General features: G+C 33.6%; 2 protein-coding genes across 2 annotated transcripts in view; both read right to left on the bottom strand.

Annotated features, from left to right (window-relative positions):
• PKHD1L1 (PKHD1 like 1) overlaps positions 1-14,656 on the bottom strand; it is a 180,183-nt gene that overhangs the window by 49,169 nt on the left and 116,358 nt on the right. Inside the window, 7 exon segments of the mRNA XM_063669026.1 lie at positions 418-536; positions 2,985-3,114; positions 4,418-4,566; positions 4,921-5,009; positions 7,173-7,344; positions 7,899-8,058; positions 9,308-9,459. Of these exon segments, the coding sequence (XP_063525096.1) occupies positions 418-536; positions 2,985-3,114; positions 4,418-4,566; positions 4,921-5,009; positions 7,173-7,344; positions 7,899-8,058; positions 9,308-9,459 (971 nt within the window).
• On the bottom strand, positions 13,510-14,418 carry LOC134739953 (mitogen-activated protein kinase 6-like). The gene has a single exon (XM_063668476.1). It carries the CDS (start codon positions 14,339-14,341, stop codon positions 13,697-13,699), a length of 645 nt encoding a protein of 214 aa, XP_063524546.1. The 5' UTR covers positions 14,342-14,418; the 3' UTR covers positions 13,510-13,696.

Raw genomic sequence — 14,656 nt, 5'->3', positions numbered from 1 at the left:
ATAAAATATGACTAATATGACTAATATATTATGTATATACATTTTAATGACATATATTACATATATTAGCTTGTATATACATAATATATATTAGTCATATATTGTATGACTAATCTATAGTCATTTATGTCATAAAATATATATACATAATATATAGTCACAAAATATATATAAATACAATATACATACATATGTATATATGCACACACACACAACGTTCTCTATTTATTTTAAAGGACCATTGAAGTCACAATTTTTAAATGCCTCCTATTGGATACATTTTTGCAAGCTTATTGCAAAATACACATTTTTCATCTGGTTAATCACATGAGAAAATGAATGCCCATGAGAGTAGAATAGAAACTTTTTTCAGCTGACCCACTGGGTATATTCATTTTCCATTACATAATTGTCTACCTGCCAATCCACAGCATCCATCAGAGACAGGACTTTAGAACCTGCAAGTGCAGTTTCTGAGAGCTTAGTTTTATATATTGAATGTGGAATTCCATGAAGATCCAGCTCACCAAACACCCCTAAAGAAGAAAAGCACATTCCTACTTATTCACCACATAGTACTGAGTTAGGTGCTGGTATAAAATGAAAATGTTCATTGATATATTTTATTATGTGATTAAACATTTCAGAATGAAAGGAATGAATTGGTGCTCTCTGCTTGGAACCATGTAAGAAGACGTTGACCCTTTAACCCACTTCCGGAAATCTGGCTCATAGACATTAAAGCCAGTATACAAGAGTACATGAATGAAGATGCTTACCACAGCAATATTTAGAAACATAAGGAAACTGAAATTAATCCAAATATACATCAATAGGAAAAGGATGGAATAAAGTTTAATATACTAATACTGTAGAATAATAGGCTATAAAAAAGAGTTTTATCTGTAAGTTTTGATCAGGAAAGATTTTCATAATATGTTCACTGAGAAAAGAAAATTGCATTATAATATACTTAGTTTGACCATGTTTTATGAAAGGAACAATACTATCACCACAAATCAGTATATGTAATATGAATGTAGGCATAGATTAAAAACACAGGAAAACACACAAAAAAATTTTAACTAATGCTAGTGTCCTTAAAAGAGAATTAGAAAGATGTGTATTCTTCACAGATATGTTTTCTTGATATTGTTCCATGCTAAAGAGCTTCTGCACAGCAAAAGAAACTACCATCAGAGTGAACAGGCAACCTACAAGATGGGAGAAAATTTTTGCAATCTACTCATCTGACAAAGGGCTAATATCCAGAATCTACAATGAACTCAAACAAATTTACAAGAAAAAAACAAACAACCCCATCAAAAAGTGGGCCAAGGACATGAACAGACACTTCTCAAAAGAAGACATTTATGCAGCCAAAAAACACATGAAAAAATGCTCACCATCACTGGCCATCAGAGAAATGCAAATCAAAAGCACAATGAGATACCATCTCACACCAGTTAGAATGGCAATCATTAAAAAGTCAGGAAACAACAGGTGCTGGAGAGGATGTGGAGAAATAGGAACACTTTTACACTGTTGGTGGGACTGTAAACTAGTTCAACCATTGTGGAAGTCAGTGTGGCGATTCCTCAAGGATCTAGAACTAGAAATTCCATTTGACCCAGCCATCCCATTACTGGGTATATACCCAAAGGACTATAAATCATGCTGCTATAAAGACACATGCACACGTATGTTTATTGCAGCATTATTCACAATAGCAAAGACTTGGAACCAACCCAAATGTCCAACAATGATAGACTGGATTAAGAAAATGTGGCACATATACACCATGGAATACTATGCAGCCATAAAAAATGATGAGTTCATGTCCTTTGTAGGGACATGGATGAAATTGGAAATCATCATTCTCAGTAAACTATCGCAAGGACAAAAAACCAAACACCACATGTTCTCACTTATAGGTGGGAACTGAACAATAAGAACACATGGACACAGGAAGGGGAACATCACACACCGGGGCCTGTTGTGGGGTGGAGGGAAGGGGGAGGGATAGCATTTGGAGATATACCTAATGTAAATGATGAGTTACTGGGGGCAGCACACCAACATGGCACATGTATACATATGTAACTAACCTGCACGTTGTGTACCCTGCATGTACCCTAAAACTTAAAGTATAATAAAAATAAAATAAAATAAAATAAAAAATAAAGTGTTACTTTTGAAATAAAAAACACATAAATTTTTTTTTAAGATTGAATTTGTCTGCCTCAGGACATTTGTGAATGGTGAGCTAATTCAATCTCAAGCAATTGTTTAGCCCCTTATTTACTTGGTGTCAGTTTTAGAAATTTTACAGTAAAACAATGGTAGCACATGCTTGTATGTGTCTCCTAAATAAATATGCAATACCATTCATAAAAGCAGTTCTTAATTCTGACCAGGTTAAACTCTTTCAAGCCATTTGCTTTCTGAGCTCAAATAAGAATATCCACAGTATACCAATGCAACTGGGAAATTAAATCTCAGCAATAGCTGTGATTGGGTAATTGATTGCAGAGTCAACTGATCCACAGATTATTTGTTAATACTATAAATGGAATAATTGTGTAGGAAAGTCACCCTTTAAGGAAAGGTACCAAAATGTGAAACGTAGTATTGCTTACATAAGGAAAACTGTATGAAGAAAACCAGATTGGAAAAAATAATGTACATACAAAGAGATTTGTTAATATTAGTTTTGTAATAAATTACATTTTGGTTTAAAATATACACATTTATATCTGTTTTTACCTGGTGAAATGTGATGTGATTTAATTCTAAAATCTCTGCTACTTCTATAACCCTTTACAATAAATAAATTTCTATAAAAACTTCTGATACTTTTGTATCAGAAGTACTTATTATGATAAAGTATTTATCATTATGAACTGATATGTACTTTGGTGCCATATATTTTAAAGTAGATTCTAAAAACAGATGTGACACTTTTGGTATCTGTAGACACACACCTAAGACCTTTGCCCCTTGATTTGGTCCTTCTGGAAGAGCCCAGTCTAGTGTAGTATGATTTCCTCTAAGAACAATCTTTAAGTCTCCTTTAAAAGGGTTATCTTCCCAGCCACCGATTAATCTACCTCCCTGAAATGAAGCAGAAAATTGTTAATACTTAAAAATTTACCAGGAAAAAAAGTCCACCCATAAAAAATGAATTAAGGAGTCACTGGAAGCATCCCCTAGTAAAAAGGAATGAGTTTTGTTATATAAAGAACAGCATTATAACTGGAAGTGACTTTAATTTCACTTTTGGATAAGCAGTTTAAATGATTTTTCGATGGTCAAATTCAATATCTACTTACTGACAGAACTAGACCTAAAACTGAGATTTCATAAGACCTAAACTAGTGGTGTTTGAACAGACCATAATGTATTTGAAAGTAATATCCTATATGTAAAATATACTCTTCACGCTTACACCCAAGCTATGCCATTTATGAGCCATCATTGTTAATACTAATAGTTAATAGCTATCATTAAATGCTTGCTGTTTCCATCAGGCATAATGTGTAATGCTTCACACATATTATATCATTTAACCTTTCTTTACACCAAATTCATGAATTAGTATTATTATCCTTATTTCGCAGGTGAGAAAACTAATGGTGAAAGAGGTCAAATAACTTACCCATGGTTACCCAACTAAAAAATAATAAGGTAAAATTCAGTTGTAATTTTAATTTACCTTAAAGCCATATGTCTAATCAAAATACAATGCACTTTTAAAATATTAATAACCAAGTTTCTGGACTTTATTGCTTTCCTCAAAGAAATAATAATAATGCTAACTACTTATTATTTTAATGCTGCTTAATAGCTTTTTGGCTAAGCGATTCTTTTTCATGAACAATATTAAAAGACTGACAGGACAATCGAGCTGATTAAGCTGGTACAGGTTCAAGACCATCCGGGGTTTACAAGGAATGTGGGGATTGTTCCGAATAACTGTAACATTTTGATTTATTTTCTCTTGCTTTCATAATTCCATCTATGTCCCTTTGGTTTTTTTTTTTAAATACTGTTTGTTGTATTTAAAGAACAAAAGGCTTAAATTCTTTTACTTTTTTCAGAACTCCTAGGACTCTTTGTTGGAACAAGCTGTTGGTTTAGCCTGACCTCATAATGACATAGATATTCTATACAGAATTGAAACTGGGCTAACTGCAGACTCAAGAATCCCATATAACTACTCCTAAGAAATGTTTAGTCCATAATTTAAAGGAGAACAGAAATACATTGGACTTACCTGAGATTCGCATTTAATGGGCTAGAGCCAGTTGTGTTTTTATTCACACCAATTGAATATGCTTCCTTCTTATTATTTGAGTAAATATACATTTTAGAATTAGATTAATAAAGATATAAACTACAAGGCCCTCACTCTTACCTGCAGTGATATGTAGGTAGCATTCAAAACAACTTCTCTGTAAGAAGATTCTGCAGCTCCTACATTGTATTTATCTTCCAGTTCTAGAACCCCCCAAATAATGAGTCTTTCCATTGATGGCATATCTATGTCAGCTACAATCCATGTTCCTATAAAACAATATTTTAAGAAATATAACATCATCCATAAACTACAACTTATAGCAAAACATTGACAAGCTTATCAGTGAGTCCTAGTTTTGAGTAAGTTTATGACATGTCTTTTCATATAATACCTGATTCCTATCTCTCCCAGAAAATCTGCTCTTGTTAATTAATGGTCAGGTTTAAATCCACAGAAACCCCAGAAGGCTAGGTTTAGTATCCAGGATGCATTAATAGAGTCCACTTCTCCACACTTGCTCTTTCCCCAAGGTGTGCTGATAAAACTGTGACATCTACCCTGCCATAGTGTTAATATTACATAAAACAAACATTTTTATTCATTTGTGTTTATGCATTTACCTTCAGGTATAATCACATTTGCCCCTGGGTGAGGTACAGTATAATTATTTTCTCGTGATGATTGCCAAAAAGAATCATTTGACCATAAACTGAAAAGAGAAGAGAAATACTTCCATGAATTACTACTTGTTGTTATATACTCTAATTTTGTCTAAAATGTAAACCATTCCATTTCCCCATAAGATTTTACATAGTAGAGAAGAAAAAAGAAATGCACGCTTTGTCCTTTTAAAGACCCTTGACCCATGGTGCTGTTTCATGGGGAGTAGGGGTAGAGGATATAGTTGGCTAGATTCTGTGAAGAAAGGGGTAGAAGGATGGTCTCTGAGTTGAAAAGGATGTACCAATGCCATTAAGCCCCTGGGTTGGGATGGGGCTGGCAGGTCTGTATCCAAAGTGAAGGCTAGGTTAAATTGAAATAATTTCATAAAGTGCACGGGAGGACAAACGGTCTTCAGTTTTCATCACTATGCCTTCTAGAAAATACCTTTTAATGCAAATTTTTATGAAGGATATTATTATAAAATTGGTGATATTTTCCCACTGGAAAATATTCACAATCATAGCCCTTCATTCTTATTCATACCATCACTCACTATCAATAATCATGTTATGCATTCCCCTTCTTATTTCCCATTGTTACGATCAACAAAGCCCTCTTAAACTAAGCATTAAGTTATATAGCTTGAGCCTTCTGTTCTAATCCTGAGGTAGCACTTCAGGGTCAAGATTCTGTTTTGTCTTGTATTATTCATAGCTAGTTGAATAATACAAATTAACCAATCCAATTATAACTATTTCCAGTGATGAAAATTCATACCGTGGGAAGAAAGAAAAACTATACCATGGCATATACATGTAGTTTATCATAGTTTACCTTTATCACATTCTGGCCTAGAGCAATCTAAATCTGTTACAGTAGTCATAATAAATGTTAATTAAATATTTAATAATTATATCTACCTCAGAATGCACAAGGGCCTTGATGATTGTCTCTCCATTCTGTGACATGCTACACCCTTTCTATGTCAGGGCACTTGCACAAGTTGCTCCCTAGGTCTCTCCCACCCTTCATGCAGTGAGCTCTTCCTCATCCTTTGGGTTGCGGTTGGAATAACCCCTCCCTGAGGGTGTTCCTAACCACCCCACCCAAAGGCTGTCCCTGCCATATTGCTCTCTGTCCCAGCCCCATATCCATTTTTTTATAACATTTATCACAACTCACACTTACGTACTTTATCTTCTGTTTACTTTTTTGTTTGTTTATTTGCTTGTTTTGTCATCTCTTTGGATTGAATATGAGTGTGATGAGATCAGAGATCACATCTATGTTGTTTATAATTGAATCCAAAATGCCTGGCACATAGTGGATACTCAGTAAATTTTTTTTAGTGGTTGAATGAATATATAAACAAATTCAATTTTTGTTCTTTTGTACAATAACCACTACAGTATCTATTTACTTTGAAATGTAATTTATCTAATAATTATCATTGAGTTGTACTTGTTACACAGTAGTGGGCTATTCAGTGCCCACTAAATGTTAGTTTTTAGCATTATCATCATGTTTTGTCAGTAGTATTGTCCATAAGGGATGCAAATATACATCAATTCAGGATCACGCCTTTCAGGGTCTTAAAGACTAATACTGAATGTGCTAGTACCATCATGTCCAGTAATACTCTAATACAAGGTAGAAAGTGATGCTTCACAAGAAATAAAGGTAAAGAGCTACATAAGTTACAAAGATAGAAATATCGTTTTTAACTAGAAGAATTAAAATATTTTTGAAAGAAAATTAACTAAGTTCTATTATGAGATTTGACCACGATGGTTATTTTAGAGACAGCACCTGCTAAGAAAGCAGTGGATTCACGAGGAGACTTAGTATCTGGTGCTGTACTGGATATGCCATCAGTGAGCTCTGTGATCTCAGGTAATGCACCTATGTTCACTGGGTGTCAGCTTTCTCGTCTATATAATAAGGGAGTTGGGCCAGGTCTAATAATCTAAATCTAACATTCTGCAACTATGAGGCTACCAGTAACTTTCACACATAATTTTTGTAAGACTTTTTCATTTTCTCACGAAGGTTTTTGTAAGGCTCAAGCAAAGCAGTGAATGTGAAAGTACTTTGTAACCTACAAGACATTGTGCAGGAGTAAAGCATTGTTATTTCACCCAGGAGTGACATGTGAAAAGGATTATGTTAAGAGATACTGAAGGGTATCAACTACAAAAGGCCTATGTACTTATACGTGGCTGGTCACTTCTTGGGAATTGGTTTTCTTGATGGGGGATGTACAGGAAAGCAATCCTGGAGAATACAACAGTAAGCTTGGAAATTAATAACAACGTCTTTCACATCAGGATCCAGGTTCCCAGAAATGAGCTGACTCTGATGAAGGTCATTTCTTCCTGACACTGAAAGTGAAGTAAAAGTGGGTTAAATGAACATAGTGACCAAAGTACTTGAATGTAAACAAAATTATGGCATGTTGGAAAATGTTCTTTTAGGCAGTAACTTGAATTATAATTCATATGTATGGAAGAAGTATGGAGAAATTCTGATAATGTGTGTATTATAAAGACATACACAGTCAAAATATCTTGATAAAAATGAATGCTTTAGAATTTAATTAAAACTTATTCTTAAATATTTTAATTTTCCAAATAATTAAATAATAAAAATGGAAACAAAATATATGCCAGTTTCCATTGTATTCATTTTCTCTAAGCCCATGAAATAAAACTGTCTAGGTGTAAGCATGCTGGTGTCACCCTCAACATAAAATGAAAGTTCTTAATTCAACTCAAAACCTTTTCAAGAATAAATTTTGTCTCCAGTTTTTCCATTCAGCATTTATTGGATCCTGTATATATTAAGCCCTGCACAACACATTTGCTTATTAAGCAATTTTTCTCATCTTTTAGACAAAGCATTAGATAAAATATCATTTCTGCCTAATGACACATACCCAAGTAATATAGAGTACTAGTGTTTGCTTCAAGGTGCCAGTCTCCATTCTGGCTAGTATTCCAATTCAATGGATTTGAGGAACCATTCCTCATATCAACAATATTAAACATATCAGGATTTTGAGTGAAGTTATGTGATATAATTACATAGTCTTCTTCCTATAAAAGTTTATAGAAAAATGTGACTTGTATGTTAATATTCTTCATATAACACATTAATTTTAATGACATACAATTAGCCCCTATATTATGTTAAGATTTAAAAGTTTTGGCTTTAGTTTGTTTTTTGTCTTGAATTTCTATTTTGTTTATTAACATCTTACATGTCTATGACAATAATGCTAGTTCTGTCACTAAGGCAACGAAAGGATCTCTCTCTCTCCTGTGTGTGTTTATGTATATATAAATACATATACATTAAGTATACACATGTAGAGTATATATATATGCATACACATATGTGATGTGTGTATGTGTGTATATATGCATATATTTAGAAAATATTTTATTTTAAAAATTGACAGATAAAATTGTAGACAATATTTTATTTCTATAATGTTTAAAAATATTTAAAACAATGCTGCACAAACGTGTAGTATAAGTGGAAGAACATGTATAAGATGGAAAACATCCAATTCAGGATACTGGCTACCATTAGAGGTGGAGAATGGGGAATAAGATGAGAGTAAATAATACAGAAGGCTTCTACTTTATCTACCATATTTTACTTTTTTTATAAATTAGAAAGTAAATATTCACAGAATGTTAGATTTAGATAGAGTTAGGTAGTGGTTTTTTGTTGTTGTTGTTGTTGTTGTTGTTGTTTTTTGAGATGGAGTCACCCTCTGTTGCCCAGGCTGGAGTGCAGTGGGGCAATCGTGGTTCACTGCAACCTCTGCCTCTTGGGTTGAAGTGATTCTCCTGCCCCAGTCTCCCCAAGTAGCTGGGACTACAGGTGCCCACCACCACACCCGGCTAATTTTTTTTTTTTTTGGTATTTTTAACAGAGACGAGGTTTCACCATGTTGCCCAGGCTGGTCTCAAACTCTCGACCTCAGGTATGTTTAATATATTTCATGATATAAAAAATAAAATCCTTAACTGCTGGTCCCTGAGATACCATAAACTCTCAGCAAAGGTAAGTTATTATCATGGTAATAATGACAGGGGAATAAGCTTAGTACTACAGCAATGTGGCAGAAAGATTGCTTACTTCTGATTCTCAAATGAGATTTTTTTGGCTTACTTCTTAGATTCAGAGTGGTTCATAAAGAATGTGCAGGATTTCAATAGCTCAATTTGTGATGAAAGGTCCCTGTGGCCTGACAATGTGTGTGAGTAAGTATGAGGATGTAGGCTGTGTTTGGATAATACACAATTATAATAATTAGAAGATAAATATTTTTACCTTAAATCCATAGAATGTTGATGTATATGAAATGTTGGTTATGTGATCCACATCTTTAAAATACCAGTTAATGTGACTTGCATTTGGAATCAGAGCCATCCATCCAGACATATGAGTCAGTCGTTTCTTCTGAAATGGAATAATGCTTGTGCCTATAGGAGAACATAGAACAAGCAAATAATAGTAATCTCTACCTCTGATAAACCCCTCCTTTTGTAAACAAGTGCAAATGTTAGTTTAGTTTGGTTGGTTTAGCAAATGTTGGTTTAGCAAATATTGGTTTAGTCTATGAAAGTCTTTAAAAAGATTCATATGGCATTTCATTACTTATGTTCTAAATGTCTTCATTTGACTGAAGAACTGAAATGATTAATATTACATTCAACTAGATAGCAAAATGCTTTCAAACCTGGAATTTTGAATTGAGATGGAGCCTTTATTCCTAAGGGAAAAATACACTTGAAACATCGTGAAATTACAACTGCTAAAACGAAAGTGCCTAAATATATTAATATAATTATTTAAAGGTTACTGATCTAAACATAATTTCATTTTTATTCTTTAAGAACTTAGTTATTCGGAATCCTTGATGTAGAATATATAAAAACATAAGCTCTGATTCTTTATTAGAGTTTCCTATATCTGTTGAGCTAATTAAAATCTGTACAACACGTATTAATTTTTACTAGTAAATAATTTTGTTTGACTTTAATGGTGTTTTGATTTAGAGTTCTTAAAGAACAAGGCTACAACTAGACCTATAACTTAACACTGATGAAGATATATACATTTTAGGAATACAAACCTTGAACCTGAACTACCTGTTATAGGAAAAACTATATAATTTAGTAATGCTTTGGTCACAAGAGAGTGCCTGATAACTTTAATAGAAGATTTGAAAAGTTCTCTTACAATATAAAGGAAAGGTCTTTCATTAATTGCCTCTATTTTTCTCCCCCTTCCTTTACTTTTCATCTCAGATTGGATTTTATATTAAATTAACAACCTCTTATTTAAAAAATTTAGGAGGAAGAAGCTAGAAGCAAGATTATAAAATAATCTGTCTAAAATAAGGCCCAACAAAATTCCAATACCATGAGAGAACAAATTCATGAATTTCTATGCTTTATGAGTTAGTACTAACTTTAAAAGATTCATGACCAGAGACACCAAAAACTTTCACTACCAGAAAATCCTGTAAAGTATGAAAAGAACTGTGACTAGCTGGATTATTGTTCAGCAAATATCCACTCCTCTCTTCTCCTTGAGGGCAAAGTAGACTTCCCTGCTTCATTGATCTTGGCCGATGGGACATTAGTGGAACTGACACTAGTAAATGCTTGAAAAGTGCTTGCTCAGTGAGGCTTGACTTCTTAAGCCTCTATTTTCACAAAGAGAAGAGCCTCCCCCAGGTAACTGCTCTCCTTTTGCCTGACACCTGGAATGAGTAAATGTTGAGTTACCTGAGCTCAGCCCTTGGTGAGAAGCAAAGCCTTATATTGAAGCAGAGCCTTCCAGCAGAGCCCAGCCTAGATCAATCAAACTAGCCCTTGGACACCTAAGAATAAATGATTGTAGGCTTAAGCTATTGAGTTTTGAGATAGTCTGTTGTGAAGCAATGGTTAAAATAAAAGAGCTGATTAAAATCATCCAAAACCTCTAGAATTTGCTCCTGGATTTGCAGAACTCAATTCTACTGAATTGAGTTCTTTTCTTTCTTTTTCTTTTCTTTTTTTTTTTTTTTCTTGAGATGGAGTCTCTATCTGTCACCCAGGCTGGAGTCCAGTGGTATGATCTCGGCTCACTGCAAACTCTGCCTCCTGGATTCAAGCAATTCTCCTGCCTCAACCTCCCGAGTAGCTGGGATCACAGGCATGTGCCACCACACCTGGCTAATTTTTCTGGTAGTTTTAGCAGAGACAGGGTTTCACCATGTTGGCCAGGCTGGTTTCGAACTCCTGATCTCAAGTGATCTGCCCACCTTTGCCTCCCAAAGGGCTAGGATTACAGGCATAAGCCACCACACCCAGCCTCCACTGAAGTTTTCTGATGCTTGGGATTGCATTTTAACCTGACATTTCTTAATAATTCAGTTTCATAAGTGAAACAAATTTCCATTTTTCTAAGTTGTGTTTTTCCTAATTTTTTAAGCTGCACTCATTTCAAGTATTTTGGTTTTAAGTGTCTTGGACTGAAATATAAACTCTTTGAAGTTGATATTTTCTAAAAATAGGATCATTAAGAGTTAGTGTCTCAAATTAATTTGCCATCTGGTATAACTTTATACATATATTTACATAAAGATATACCATCATGCATGAGATGCTTTGATAAAGATATATAAAGACATATGTAAAATTATAGCAAACCCTTACTTCCCACTAATCTAGTAAACTTTTTAAACTTTTGTTTCACTCAGCATACATATACAATCAGGACAAGTTATCTTTTTCTGTTTTTAATTTTTAGAAGTAAATAATTTTATTTGACTTTAATGGAGATCAACGTAGCCAAATGTACTTTACTATACAGTTGATTTTTTTTTTTCACACACAGAAGTAAAATGCCTAGCATAGTGTTTTCTCTAATTTGCAATCTGGTCTGAGTATTGCAACTAATTCCACTTAATTCAACACTTGCTGAGTAGTTACTATTTGCAATGTTCTGTGTCGAGCCTTGTGGCATCAGAAAGATAAGTTTGTAGATCTTGCCCTCTAGGTATTCACAGTTTAGCAACTCAATAAAAAATCTTAATTCTCGAATGGAATAGACCAAAGGGTGCAGAGAAACTTGACAAGAAAGCTATAATGTTATAAATTCAGAAATACCAGATTCCCTGAATCAAAAAACCAGAATATAAACAAATAAGCAAACAAAAAAGCTCCTTTCTAAAATCCTCACCACCACTAAAAATTACCACAAAAAGAAAGCTTAGAGATTTGAAAGCTTAGATATTTGAATATTAGTGCTTAAAAATTAATAGTTAAAGGAATATATACTTTATTTTTTTTTACGTTTAACCTAATTTTATTCATGCTTGCCTTGGGATGGGGAATAGATCATTCAGTAAAAACATACAGTAAAAACAAAATGTCTTATCATGTACAACTTTTAAACTACAGTAATGATGTATCTTAATTACTTCCATGCACACAAGTCTAACATTCTTTTTTTTTTAAAAAAAAGCACAATTAAGACTTCTAGGAGCATTTTATAATAAAGTAATTCCTAATTAATTTTTCTTTGTAGATCAGGCACCTCCAAAATACAAATTCCTATACACAGTGAGCACGTTACTTAAAATGAACACTTAAGTAAATTAAGTACGTGGACAGCCTTAGGATAAGCTGACATTATAGATTCAGCTAGGTAGGCAACAAACCATAGTGCGAAATGGAAAAAGTGTATTTGCAAATAAATCTTTAAAACTAAGTTAATTTTTATAATTAAATACAGAAGATATACTAATTTGCTAAAATAAATAAGATGTGATGTATTAACACTTCACTATAAAGAATGCATACCAGAACATTTATAAACAGTGAATGAGTTTTTATTATTATTATTATTATTATTATTATTATTATTATACTTTAGGTTTTATGGTGAATGAGTTTTATTAAGAATAGTTTACTACAACAAAGGCTGGCTAAATAGAAGTGCATTTTGTGAAGCACTATGGGTGGTATATGTTTTGCCACATACTCTTGTTACCTTGAGGTAGATAACACACGTGTACCAAATAGGGCATTCATTTTCAGTTGCTGCTGGTATCACGTGTTTTAAGAAATGTGTACAGTATGAAAACCTTGAAAATACTCATGAATGAAAAATGTCTTAAAAAATAGCTATTTTCATGCAATTATGTACAGTCTCACTGTGTAAATTTCAAGGCAAGGTTTGTTTCCTGTAAAACAGATCATTGTTCTATGAGAGAATGTTCTTTACTTGTCTTTGTGCATTTCTTTTCTCCTCCTGTGTTGTACTATTTTTCTCTAGTCTTTATTTTTGTGTGTAAATGACATGCCAGTTAAAATGAAAACGATCTCACATGTAGAAAAAGAAAGTCTGGATTTTAAAAAACAAGAACTCATAAAACCCTTACTAAATGACACCATCTGATTCAAGTAAAAAATGACTTAAACACTAGTAATAAAAAAAGACAAAACACATTTCATGAAGAATACAAAGATAAATGTCTGCTGAGTGTTTTAGTTTAGATGTTTCAGATGCTGCTGTACGTTTAATGAGGAATTTGAGGAGAAGATTTCATAGCAGAAGGTGTTAATGTGGCCTATATTGACTTAAGTGGTGACCCAACTGGACTGTGAAACTGCGGGATGCCTATGGACTCGAGCTGCTTGTTAAAGAGGAACTCCCCAGTGTTGTTCAGAAATCCTTCCTCATTTCTCTCTCCCCAAGCTTCCCATCCTCTACTGGCTCAGTTTCTAGCATTTCAGGATCTTCTTTCCTGCTAAAGAACTTGTCCAAGTAACTAGTGTAAGTGTTTTCCTTTTCAACTTGTTCATCCTTCCTTACCTCACAAAACTGATTTATGAAAAAACAGTCCTCCCTACCACTCAGAAACTGGCTGTCCCAAGAAGATTGGTACAAGGCTTCTAATTGAACCAGATTTGCCATTCCTTTTTCCTGTTTTTCTTGGCTTACTGACTTTGATATCAAACTTTTCAATTCTAGTTGGGACACTGCGCTATTCAAGTCATTTAATTTATCAACAACATCAGTAGGCTCATGCTGGGAACTAAGCTGAATAGTTCCTGCAATAAAGGAATCAAAATCAAATCCCTGCTTCTTTTCCCTTTCTTTTCCAGCCAGTTGTTGTGATGCTTCCTCTAGCGCTATCTGGGCTTTAACCAATCCATTCCTTTCACATTTTGATTTGCCTTTCTTATCAGATTTTTCTTTGCTTTGTTCTCTCCAATTGGAAAGTTCTATAATAAGCTTGGGTTCATAGTAATGGTTAACTTCACTCTCTCTCCAAACTAAGTTATCTAAATATGATGATGACCTCATTTTGCAGTTACAAGTATGGCTACACTTCAGATCACAGTATTTGTTTTCATGATGATCTGAGTATTGCCAACAAGGCTCAGTAGAGTAACTGGTATCAAAAGCAGAATACTCAGATACTTTTCCCGATCTCCATCCAAATATTTTCGGGGATCAACTTGTAAGGAATACATACTTTATTATGTTGTATATTTAAAACAATTTACTTAGGAAGGTTGCACATCTCTGTGTTTCTGTAAAAGTGTATCTTAAATCATGTTTTAATAAAGTACTAATGTTCAGTTTACTCACAGGTATGCCATAAAGTATATAAAAGGA

The sequence above is a fragment of the Pongo pygmaeus genome, chromosome 7 (genome assembly GCF_028885625.2).
Source record: "Pongo pygmaeus isolate AG05252 chromosome 7, NHGRI_mPonPyg2-v2.0_pri, whole genome shotgun sequence".
Classification (NCBI taxonomy): domain Eukaryota; kingdom Metazoa; phylum Chordata; class Mammalia; order Primates; family Hominidae; genus Pongo; species Pongo pygmaeus.
This window is presented reverse-complemented; position numbering and strand designations above follow the sequence as displayed.